The sequence below is a fragment of the Rhinatrema bivittatum genome, chromosome 14 (assembly GCF_901001135.1).
Source record: "Rhinatrema bivittatum chromosome 14, aRhiBiv1.1, whole genome shotgun sequence".
Lineage (NCBI taxonomy): Eukaryota > Metazoa > Chordata > Amphibia > Gymnophiona > Rhinatrematidae > Rhinatrema > Rhinatrema bivittatum.
The window spans coordinates 57,560,886-57,573,231 of record NC_042628.1 but is presented as its reverse complement, the minus strand read 5'-3'; the positions used below and the strand labels follow the sequence as shown (position 1 = coordinate 57,573,231).

Genomic DNA, 12,346 nt, shown 5'->3' with positions numbered 1-12,346 from the left:
AAAGCATTAGGATCTTATTTTATTAGACCGTCCAAATTGGATTTTAAATTCTAAAATTCTTAAATAATTTATGGTACTCATATCTCTATATAGTTGGTACTTTTTTAGCACTTTCCAGTAACCTCATACTCTTTAATAAGAGGTAAGTCACAGCGGTTTCAACACACCTATACACTTTTTACCCTACTCGTTTTAGTAGCCATTAGATTGTAACTATGATGGGCTAGTTTAGAGTGCATTCTATTTATTTATTTCATTTTATTTCCTCAGCATTGCCCCACATTGTGCATCTATTCTTTACAAGCTAAATCAATAAGTGGTTTGACATTCACATAATTTTTCATTTTTTAATTTTTAATTTAAAAAAAAATAAATTAATTATTATTTTGGCATTGCTCCATATCGGTTTTTACTATAATAGTGGTTGCTACATCTTTTAAGCTACATTGTATTCAAATTGGGGCGGATTTTAAAAGCCCTGCTCGCGTAAATCCGCCCAGATTTACGCGAGCAGGGCCTTGCGCGCCGGCGCGCCTGTTTTCCATAGGCCGCTGGTGCGCGCAGAGCCCCGGGGTTTTTCGAAGGAGGCGTGGCCGAACAACGCGACGTTTTGGGGGCGGGACGCGGCGTTTCGGGGGCGGGCCCGTGCCCTCCGGAACTGCCCCCGGGTCGGGTCTTGGCGCGCCAGCAGCCCGCTGGCGCGCATGGATTTACGTCTCCCTCCGGGAGGCGTAAATCCATGGATAAAGGTAGGGGGGGTTAGAAAGGGCCGGGGGGGGGTGTGAAAGAGAGTTCCCTCCGAGGCGGCTCCGATTTTGGAGCGGCCTCGGAGGGAACGGAGGCAGGCTGTGCGGCTCAGCGCGCGCCGGCTGCCCAAAATCGGCAGCCTTGCGCATGCCGATCCAGGATTTTAGAGGATACGCGCGGCTATGCGCGTATCTTATAAAATCCAGCGTACTTTTGTTTGCGCCTGCTGCGCAAACAAAAGTACGTGATCGCGCTTTTTTTAAAAATCTACCCCATTAAGTAGTGATGTTTACTTGGATCTATTGGATATTTGCATTTCTTCATACATTCTTTGGTGGTGTCATGATGAGCTAGATCAGAGAGGATTCCAATTTTGTTTTCCTTAATCTATGCACCATTTCACTAACAAGGAGCCAAATTCATACGTGGTCTGAATTAACTTTTTACTTTTTTAGATTCTGTTCATTTATATTAATGTTGAGATCTGTGCACTGCTCCGCATCGGCATCGGTACATTCATAGATTTTGTTTCGAAGATTGATACACTGCCCTTTGCATCCAAGCAGCTGTCAGCCAAAATTCACAAGCGATTCATTTTTACCACATAATTTTTAATACATTTTTAATTGATAGTATTTTTGAGATTGTGCACTGCTCCGCGTCGATAGATCCAAATCATCTTTGAAGATCGGTACACTGCTCCGCACCGGGTGCCCTGTGCATTTCAAATCGCTGTTAAATTATATGTTGAATTTTATCACATTAGCTGTTATACATATAGGGGTAGATTTTTTTAAAAAGCGCGTTCGCACCAGGCGCAAACAAAAGTACACTGGATTTTAGAAGATACGCGCGTAGCCGCGCGTATCTTCTAAAATCCTGGATCGGCGCGCGCAAGGCTGCCGATTTTGGGCAGCCAGCGCGCACTGAGCCACGCAGCCTGTCACCGTTCCCTCTGAGGCCGCTCCGAAATCGGAGCGGCCTCGGAGGGAACTTTCTTTCGCCCTCCCCTCACCTTCCCCTCCCTTCCCCTACTTAACCCACCCCCCCGGCCCTATCTAAACCCCCCCCTACCTTTATCCACGGATTTACGCCTCCCGGAGGAAGACGTAAATCCACGCGCGCCAGCGAGGTGCTGGCACGCCGAGACTCGACCCGGGGGCGGTTCCGGAGGGTGCGGCCATGCCCCCGGAACGCCCCGGCCTGAAACCACGCCCCCGGGCCCGCCCCCAAAACGCCGCGTCCCGACCCCAAAACGCCGCGTCATTCGGCCCCACCCCCGACACGCCCCCTTCCGAAAACCCGGGACCTACACGCGTCCCGGGGTTCTGTGCGCGCCGGCAGCCTATGGAAAATAGGCGCGCCAGCGCGCAAGGCCCTGCTCATGTAAATCCGGGCGGATTTACGCAAGCAGGGCTTTGAAAATCCGCCCGATATATTTTTTGAATTTGACATTAAGCATACAATCGTATAGAGAGAGATATATATTGTTTGTTTACAACCTTCGAAAAAAAGACTGACTCAGGTGAAACAATCAGTATAGCTGAAGGTTTGGCGAGTTCGCCGCTGTCAGCGAAATCCACAAGCTGCTGTCAGTCAAATCCACAAGCGACCAATTTTTTACCTCTGTTTTTTTCAATTGATGGAATATTTGGCATCAACACACTGCTCCACATCGGGTACTGGCGCATTGATAGATTTAATTTATTTTGAAGATCGGTGCATTGCTCTGCATTGTTTTCTAAGCCGCTGTCAAATTTTATGTTAAATTATACTAAAATAGCTGCTGTTATATGTTTTTCGAATTATACAGCATTAAACGCATTCACACTAACCATACAATTATATATAGAAATATATCGTTTGGAGACAACCTGAAAAAAACAATAACTCAGGTGTAGTAATTAGTAACGCTGAATTTTTGGCGGGATCACCATCAAATGCTATCGCGAGAATTATATATAAACACTCTAATTCACACCACTCACTTCTTCTCTCCTGACTACGTGAGTAAGGTAAGATCACGATATACTGATGGCACTTTTTGTTGACTCATTTCTTCACATAAGTAGCAACCACTAGTTTTCCAGTTTATGATTGATGCCCGATTCACCGAAAAAAGGAACATTCCAGTTTTTATAATTTTATAGTGAATCAGTACTTGAACATACACGTTAACTATAGTACACATAGAAGTATTTTGCCGGCACCCAACTTTGCTTAATGCTTAAAAAAATTAAATATATTCATCATCATCACTGCACTTTGAGCAATGCCGTTTAAGTTCTTTTAATATGTCAGCCATGATTGACATGCCAATACGAGCACCACACAATGGCTACTCCACCACCAACACTATCTGCTGAGATACATTTTCAACATTTCCTGACTTTTTGTAAACTGTTCCACCATAATCATATTCATGAACTTATATTTTAGATATATACCGCACTAGGAGTGCTTATTTCAAAATAACTCCACTACATTTTAAAGAACAATTTGTTCTACGATTGAATCAGTTCACCAGTAAGTAAAAAATCTAAATACTATGATTTACTGAATTTTTTATGCTCATAATGATCATTCTTTTTGCTTGTATTTTTTACACATACAATTTTTATTATGATGTTATGCATTCATCATTAACACGGGAAGCAAGATAGCAGCTCGCTCACTTCCATCCCTCATACAAACACACATAACTACCGTATGGATTTGAAACATGGCCGCAGTTTATTATCAAATTTACCCGAGCCCCACAACTTGTTAACAATAACAACCAAATAATATGCCCCCATCCCCCCCTCCTCCTTGTCTCCTTCTTCACCCCTCTTCACTTACCACTGCGTCCCAATGGTAAGACTCCGTCGACATACCCCCTCTCTTACCCCGCCGCAGCCCCAAGCGAGGGTAATCATTGACCTGAGCATCGGCCCCCCCCTTACTCAGAGGCCTTCCCGTGTAGCAGCCCCAAGCTACACGAGACTTTCAACCTCCCCCTCTAATAACCTTTATAATGCAATACACAAATACCCCTTAGGGCTTGGGTTTCCGCCACAAACAAAAATAACCTTCTGGTTATCTTTGTTCCCCCACTGTGGCCCTAATTAACTGGATGTTGTTGTTCAAGTCCTTCCTGCAATGCATTACTAAATAGGTCATTCCCAATATCAGAAAGATGAACCCCATCCCTCCGGAAAAAGCCACCCAGCAATTCCCACGACCAATCATGCCGTATCCAAAAACCACCCCGGGAAACCACCCACTTACCCATTTGTCGGTTCAGTTTTTTAACACCCCGACGCCATAATGGCTCGGTGTGATGCTTCATACGGATTATAATATCCGACCACCCAATTTGCATCCCTGGCATCAAATTCATAATACTAGCCAGGTCCTTCCGCATTTTCATTATCAAATCCCGACAGGACAACTTCCCGATATCATTACCCCCCAAATGCAGAATTATAATCAGCGGAAAGCCCCATATTCCTGTTTGCACTTGCAGGAAAGAGAACAACTGCCCCCACCGCATGCCCCTGTTTACGAACCACTGTATTGTCCATTTGCTTGCATCCAAGTTTGTTTTCTCCATATGATTGCCTTGCAGCTCTCTGTTGCGCCCAATGCACATAGGAATGGCCCACGACCCAGGCACATTCCTGACTGTGAGTAGACCTCTGCCATTCTGCAAGGAAAGAAACTTGATTAAACAATGTCTGCATTGCACCATCGCCTCTGAACCCACCATTATTACTTTTGGACATAGGACCTATACGCCTCCGATTTCCATCTTCCGATAGTTTGAATTACCCAAGGCGGCAATCCTAATTCTGCTGCCGTGGTTGCAGAAATGCAGAGTAAAATACTCCGCTTCCCACCCTAAACTTTTAACCACCCATTGCAAGACTTTGGAAAATTGAAAATTAGTTAGGGGCAAACCGTCCTCGTGTACCAAGAACAAACCGTGGATCACCGGTCTGATCTGCATGAATGCTTTAACGCAACGTACCAGGCATACCACATCTTCATTAGCTGGCACCAATGAAATCCACTGTCCCTTGCCTTTCTGATCTGTTTTGGACTTCGGAATACACAGGGTCACTGAATGCGCATCAACCCAAACATGCTCACTAACCCTCATGGCCCCGAAAAAAGCCAGCGAAAATGCCACCCGAAAAAGCAAAACCTCATAACTAGACCAGCAAATGTGTTCCACTTGTTTGGCGAGCTTCACCAGATCGGTGTACCTAATTGGTCGTCGTTCGTCCCCAAATCTCCTTGTCCCCTCTCCCAACCACCCAACACCTTCTTTACTAAAAAAAACTACTGACTGTCTACCCCCAACCTCCTAATTTTTGAAAAAAGGTGAAACCTGCTAACTGCGCCCGAACAGTCGCCAATGAATACCCCATTCGTCTGGCCCACAGAATAAACTGCACAACTTCTCCTTCCTGAACCCTTCCCCCTTTCCACCCCAAGCTCCGCAAAAAACGAGATACTATTCCACGACTCTCCAATTATGATTTCCAAGTGGCAGGCGCCAGCGATTGCTGAATCAGTCTCCAGGTGTCGTCCTGCCAAGCTGCCAAAGATGCTCCAGAAATACCTCTCCTTCCGCGCTTGCCTGTGGTGCCAATGCCCGGAAGACATCCCACTTGAAACAAGAGAGAGCATCAGCAATCAAGTTCAAGGTACCTGGGACATGCCTAGCCCTAATGGTAACATTCCAGGTCAGGCACAAGAAAACTAATTCTCTTAACAACTTCGCTATCAGAGGACATCTGGCTGAAAGCTTGTTGATCACTTGCACAACCCCCAAATTATCACACCAGAAGACTACTTTTTTATTCTGTAATCTATTGCCCCAAATAACCATGGCTACCACTATCGGGAACAATTCCAAGAATGTGATGTTTCTTGTAATTCTGTCTGCTACCCAATCTACTGGCCACTCTTCTGCACACCATTGCCCCCGAAAATAAAGCCCGAAAACCCAATGCCCCCGCCGCATCCGAATACAATTCCAAATCTTTATTGGCTACCTCTGTCTCCTGCATCATACACACTCCATTAAAGGAGTCTAAAAACCTATCCCAAATCCCCAACTCCTCTTTCACAGCTCTCGTCACCCGAATGAAATGATGTCCGGCTTTCACACCCACGGTTCTCAATGAAAGCCACCGAATAAAGGCACGACCCATTGGTATTACTCGGCACGCAAAGTTAAGGGACCCGATGAGTGACTGCATCTGCTTTAGAGTCACTTTCTTGGACCCCTTAACCAAACTAATCAATTCCTTGAGTTTGACTACCTTATCCATTGGCAACCTTGACACCATGTTTTCTGAGTTCAATTCAATGCCTAAAAAGGTTAGCCGAGTCACTGGGCCTTCTGTCTTGTCACCTGCAATGGGTACACCTAACAAACTGGTAACTTTTAGAAAACTGGTCAACTGTTCTTGACAAATAGTTGTCTGCTGAGGTCCCACGAAAAGAAAATCATCCAAATAATGCAGTATAGCATCACACCCTGATTGCTGCACTACTGACCATTGAATAAACGTACTAAAAGCCTCAAAGTAAGCACAAGAAATCACGCAACCCATGGGTAAGCAACGATCAACAAAATAACCTCCCTCAAAAACAAAGCCCAACAAAGGAAAACTATCAGGATGAATCGGTAACAACCGAAATGCCGACTCTATATCTGCTTTTGCCAATAAAGCTCCTTGTCCTGCTACTCTTACTAAACCAATTGCTTCATCGAAAGAAGCATATTTCACTGAGCACTGATCACGTGGAATAAAGTCATTGACTGACGAGCCCACTGGAGAGGACAAATTCAATATCAACCTGAACTTTCCCGCTGCCTTCTTGGGTATAACCACTAGCGGTGACAAGTGCATCCTAGGGAACGGGGGTTTATCAAAAGGGCCAACAACTCTCCCCAGCTGCGATTCCGAACGCAACTTTTCTCTAGCCACCTCTGCTAACCTCTGCGCCGACCTTGCATTTTGTGTCCTCCCCCTCTGACCTGGCCCCACATACGGTATCCGAAAACCAAAACTGAAACCAAACCTTAACAAACTCGCTGCTTTCGCATCGGGATAAAACCGCAACAACTCCCGCAAAACTGGAACTACTGGGGAATCCGCTTTCTCATATAAAACTTTAAGATTTACCACCCTTGCTAATGGTGGTATTGTGTCCCTGTGTACATGTGGTGGCAGAGTGAGCCCCTCCACATGAGGCGCAAGCGTGGCGAAACTTGCACTCTGGAAAAAGACAGGTGAGTTTATTGAAATGCCAACAAATGTCTGAACCTCCCCCAAACCCCTTGCTAATTGGTTCAAACTTGCGGCCTCCCCCTGACCCATGAAAGGATCCACTCTTACCACTCCTACTATCCCACCCTTTAGAGTTCCCACTTTGCATAGTGCTACCCGCACCTCCATCTCCAGCGCTTCTCCCCGTACCCACTCCTTTGATGGTGATCTGTGTGAGCCACAGATGAATGTCCTGACTCCCCCAGGACATAAATTTGTTACCCGCCATCTTATCCCGAAACTTTTCATCATAGTTGAGCCAAGCCCAACCGTCATAATCCTTAAAGGCACCCAGGATGCTGTCCGCATAGGACAGCAACGCTCCATACTGGGTCGGATCAAAATGCCCCACTACACTCGCGAGCCATAAAAAACCCCTAGTCCAATTGACCATATTTTTTGAAATTTTTGGCCCTAACCTGTCCTTTTTCTTACCTTTCTTTTTATCCTTTCTTCCCCCCCCCCCCCCCCCCCCCGTCTTCCTTCCAATAACCTGAAAATATCAACGAATCTGCGTTTCCGGATTCACTTAACCAGTCTCTTGGGCACCCCTTCCCACAATTCAGTCAATGATGATAGGGCTGGATGTCCCATGTCCTGCTGTGGCCCTTCGGCTAACACTGTCCTCTGTAATGGCACTAACTCTACTGAACTGGATGATGTTGTAGAGGAACTGGAAGAAGTAGATAACTTGGACCTCTTATGCTTCTTAACCACCCCTTGTGTCCTGATTGTGTCATTTCTATTTGCATTACCTGCTTCTGCTCCGGACTCCTTCCCCTCCGCATTCGTGCTTCTTTCTGCCTCCTGCCTTCGGCTGTTCGCTGGGCCCTCCGTCCCCGATCGCCAATCTCGGTCCCGCCATGCTTCCTGCTGCGATGTTCCCGGCAACTCCTCTTCCTCTGGAGCTGGAAAAGACTCAACCACCCTATCCATCTCTTTCACCCCTGCCTTACCCCTTGATCCTTGCCACCGACCCGCTGGACTAAGTCCAAGGAAACCCTGCTCACTATTTCTTGCACCTATGCATATGCCCTGCCCTTCCCGTACCCTCCTTTCCACTGACTTGTCTTCCTCTTCCTGATTTACACCAAAATTGAACGGCCAGCCCCCCATGTCCCCCCTACCACCAAGCTCCTTACCACTCCTCGGTTGAGGTCTTATCCCAAATCGTGAGTCCATGTATTGACACATTATGTCTGCAATCATCTCCGCTGTAGGACCTCCCTTTTCCCCTGTCTGACTTGTAACCGGAACCTGATCTCTATTGCTAGGCTGCACTCTTCTCCTGAAACCACGCTCTCTGATGACATCACCACTCTTGTCTGGGACTGTCCCCAAACTCCTTTTCTTAAAAACAGCCCGGTGGTGAGTGCTGGCCCCTGCACGGCTCTGCTGTGCCTGATCTACATTTGTAAGCTGAAGCTTCCTGCTGCTAATCCTTCCAGCACCAGTGCTGTGCAGCTGAAGCCTAGGACTGACAGCACCCGTGGCACGGTACCTTCCCCTGCCCATCACGACTCTACCCTGCCCCTTGGGTGCTTCCTTCTGCCTTGTCCCACCCTCCCGCAAAATTAGTCAACGGAGCCCGACGCTGTGCACCGCGGGGGGGGGGAGGGGGGTCTTAACACTAGACGCAATCACATCTGCTCTCGAGAGACAAGAATCTGAAGGGGAGAAAATGTGAGGTGGGTGAATGGTACGGGAGCCACGGCGAGGAAGTGAGGGACCTGCGGGGGAGGGGGGGGGCGGGGGAGAAATTTTGCCGCTTGAAATATTAAGGGATATCTCGGCTTCCCAACCGGGAGCAGCAGCAGAGGGGGGAGGGGAGAAGCAGGGAGGGGCTGCCCAAGGCAAAAACAGGGGATCAGCAGACTCTGGTCCACTCTCCCCAGAATCAGAAGAGCAAGTCACACCGAGACCTAAAGGAGGTGAAGGCTGGGGGGCCACCGTGGAAAAACAGGGAAGGAAGGCAGAAGAGGAGGAGCCACTTACCACCGGAGGCCGAAACGGGGAGGAAACATCCACATAGTCTACCGCGGTTCCTTCACTCGACACGGCTGGGCCTCTCCTTGCAGTCAGGGTGTCACCTGCAGTGCGGGCTCTGGCACGCTTCATTGCAGGAAAAAACCCTCACAACGCTGAGAAAAACCCCGAAAATCGGACACGAAAATTGAAAAAACAAAAGCCAAAAATTAACAACGGAGCAAACGCAGTACAAAACCTGCTGCTTGCTTTGCTGCTAATCGTTGACTGAAACCAGCTCCCAGTGCCAAAACTCCTTGCAACCTGAGCAGCCAATGAGGATGCAGCAATTCAAATTGTTGCCATCCTCATCGGTTTTTGCCTCCCTGCTACTCCCCCCTTTTTCCCACGTGACTCGCTCATGCCCCTAGCCCTGCATTATCTACGGCAACACGAGACAGGCTCGAGCTGCCTTCATTTATTCTTATATGGTCTCATTGATTTTTCAATTTTACTTTTATATTTTGTTTTAATTTTTTATTTTCATTTCTTATTTATGATATGTGAGTAAGTGTACAATTTTCCATATAACATTATGCGCTCCCTCTTTGTTTTCCCAGTCATTCCAATTGATATGGTTTGAAGTTTTTATACCATTTATGTGAGCAACCATTGGTACAAGTATTGAATATTTAAATGCAAGTTCTTCTTATTAATGACCTTCTCCTATTAATACCACGCCCTCTGCTTTTAGACACATACATATACATAAATTTGCATGTTCTACACAGTCATGTAGTAATAGTCAATCTTACATTGCTATATGATAAGCATACCATCATGTGGTTTCATTTTGTTTTATTTAAATTATTATTAATATTTATATATTTCATGATTTTGATTTACTTTTTTAATCAATGACATTTTATATGTATTAACACACATCTATGTTCATTTGTTAATGTGTATGTATGTCTGTCATGTGTAATTTTTAATCAATAATGTTCTTATTGTAGCCCCTGAAGCAGCTCCTGCGAGAGCGAAAATCGGCCAGAGTCGGGCTAACACCAATAAAGAATCCCCTGTCACACCAATCACTACTGTTCGTCATAGGTTTTGTTAGTCCTACATGTTTTTACAGTGGGCGAGATTATCTGTTCTAAGTTTCCACTTCCTACTGTTCATTCAGAGGATATGATTTTGTAATTGTTATTGTCATGGTTGCTATCTTAGCTTGGGTGATTTTCAATACTGAAGGACTGCAGGTGGCATACTAGGTTTTGTGGTAGTGTCTGCGAAACTTTGTCTCCATTTGCTGGAAGGGAGGCAAAACCCAGGAGTCTGGACTTATCTGTGGTACTACAGGAATGAAAATTAGCAGGTAAGAACCAATTTTCCTTTTTATTAGCTTTTTGGACTTCTGTTCAAGCATTTCCTTTTGAATACTTTTGGACGGTCATGATTTTTTGTCTTATGTTTACGTTTTGTATAATTTATGTTTTATGTGTGTTTTATTTGTACATCACCTAGTGCTTTTTTTTTAGATAATCAATAAATTTGAATAAAGATAAAGACTCATGAATTTATGAAACTCTACCATATCCCCTCTCAGTTCCTAGATAAAGTGGTGTGGCTGCCATGTTAGTCCTCGTGGATGCACAGAAATAAAGATTAACAAATACAAACAAAGAAACAAAAAATATAGAAAGTGACATCTTTCTATTCTTATCTGAGAGAGCATTAACTCGAAAGCTAGTTAAGAAATGTATGAAATTAGTCCTTTTAAAATAGTAAATATGTGCCTATGGGCTGAAGCCCCCTTGCTTTCTTCCCTCCATCCATTTAAAAATTAAAATATTGTACGCTGCGTGACTGGGACCCCTCTCTTCTTTACTAATTAGCTGAGGAAAACAGCTGCAGTAAATCTCGCCAACTAGGTTCAGCAGAATATTCACTTAAAGGTAACCGGCTGAAATTAGCCACTGCCTTACCTTGCTCCTAGCAGGGGTTTTTGTGTCTGTAGGGGGTACATGTTTTTGAGGTTGTGGGTGGGTAGAGGCTGGGGGGAGGCAGGAGGAGGCAGGAGGAGGCTTTAAAAAAAAATGGGGAAGGAACGGGTGAGGGTGGTCTGCAACCCTCTAAAAACATTTTCAGTCTTTGATGGGGTTTGGAGAATGGGGTCTGCTTGGCCCAACAGTGCCAGTTAAAATGTTTCACACAGGACAAGCAGGATGGTAGTCCTCACATATGGGGTGACATCATCAGGATGGAGCCCAATCACGGAACACTTTTGTCAAAGTTTCTAGAACTTTGACTGGCACCATTGGGCATGCCCAGCATGCCACCTAAGCCTGCATCCAGCAGGGGTCCCCCTTCAGTCTTTTTTTCCGCGCAGCAATAGCCACGCGGATTCAGGAGCTCTCTTGAATTTTCTGACAGGAATTTTCCTCACGGAATTTCTCTCAAAGTTTGACAAATTTGTCCCCATCCGGGGTCCCCTATCGATTCCATACCTACGGACGTATTGGTAAGGCTTTACCTCCCGTTGCAGTTGATTCCCGTCGAGTTTTTCCTCTGGGGCCTACCCGCCTCTGACCTCACCATGGCTAGATTTTTCTCTTCACCATGGCGTCGGGTTTCCATCGATGCCCCGATTGTCCTCGGACAATGTCCATCACAGACCCACATCGGGTATGTGTATTGTGTTTAGGGGCAGACCACGACGTACTTACATGTACCAAATGTGCCCAAATGACGCCAAAAGGCCGTAAGGCTCAGACAGAAAAGATTGAGTTTCTTTTTCAGACAAAACCACCGACTCCATCGCAGGCCTCAACGTCATTGCAGCCGGCACAGTCTACTTCTCATCAGCAGGTGGCCACCAGCACTTCCTGTCCTTCGACGGCAACTCCAAAGTCATCCACCTCATCTTCCTCGGCCGAAAAGTCCGTCCAGAGAAGCTTCCATCCTCCTCTGAGACTGGTTTACCGAGGCTTTCCCCACCTTCATTGGTGCTGTGAGCCGTGATTCCACTTTCACCGGTGGACTCTCCGGCTACACCAGCGCTGTCTCTCACTCCGGTGCCAGGGTTCCAGGCCCCAGGTTTCGGTGAGGAATTGGACCAGATGGTCTAAGAGGCCATCGTTAAAGTGCAATAAAGCAAATCGGAAGGCAGTCCCACGTAGCCAAGGCAAAAAAACAACAAAGGGACTACCTTACACCGTGGAAGATTTTATTAGAGGTGCCCGGAAAAAAAGTCACTATATCAATTAAGATTTATGCTCAATCAAAAAAACATGATTAAG

At 46.0% G+C, this 12,346-nt stretch overlaps 1 protein-coding gene across 1 annotated transcript; it reads right to left on the bottom strand.

Moving 5' to 3' along the window:
- Positions 1–3,504: 3,504 nt before the first annotated feature.
- On the bottom strand, positions 3,505–9,363 carry LOC115076101. Its single transcript, XM_029577217.1, has 2 exons — positions 7,832–9,363; positions 3,505–4,435 (listed from the first exon to the last, which is right to left on the bottom strand). Exons 1-2 carry the CDS (start codon positions 8,589–8,591, stop codon positions 4,194–4,196), a joined length of 1,002 nt encoding a protein of 333 aa, XP_029433077.1. The 5' UTR covers positions 8,592–9,363; the 3' UTR covers positions 3,505–4,193.
- Between the last annotated feature and the right edge of the window lie 2,983 nt (positions 9,364–12,346).

Coding starts and splice junctions, on each gene's coding strand:
- LOC115076101 (XM_029577217.1), bottom strand. CDS start 8,591: ATGGGCAGGGGAAGGTACCGTGCCACGGGTGCTGTCAGTCCTAGGCTT. Junction 4,436..7,831: donor GGAGTCCGGAGCAGAAGCAG/GTAATGCAAATA, acceptor CTTTCCTTGCAG/AATGGCAGAGGTCTACTCAC.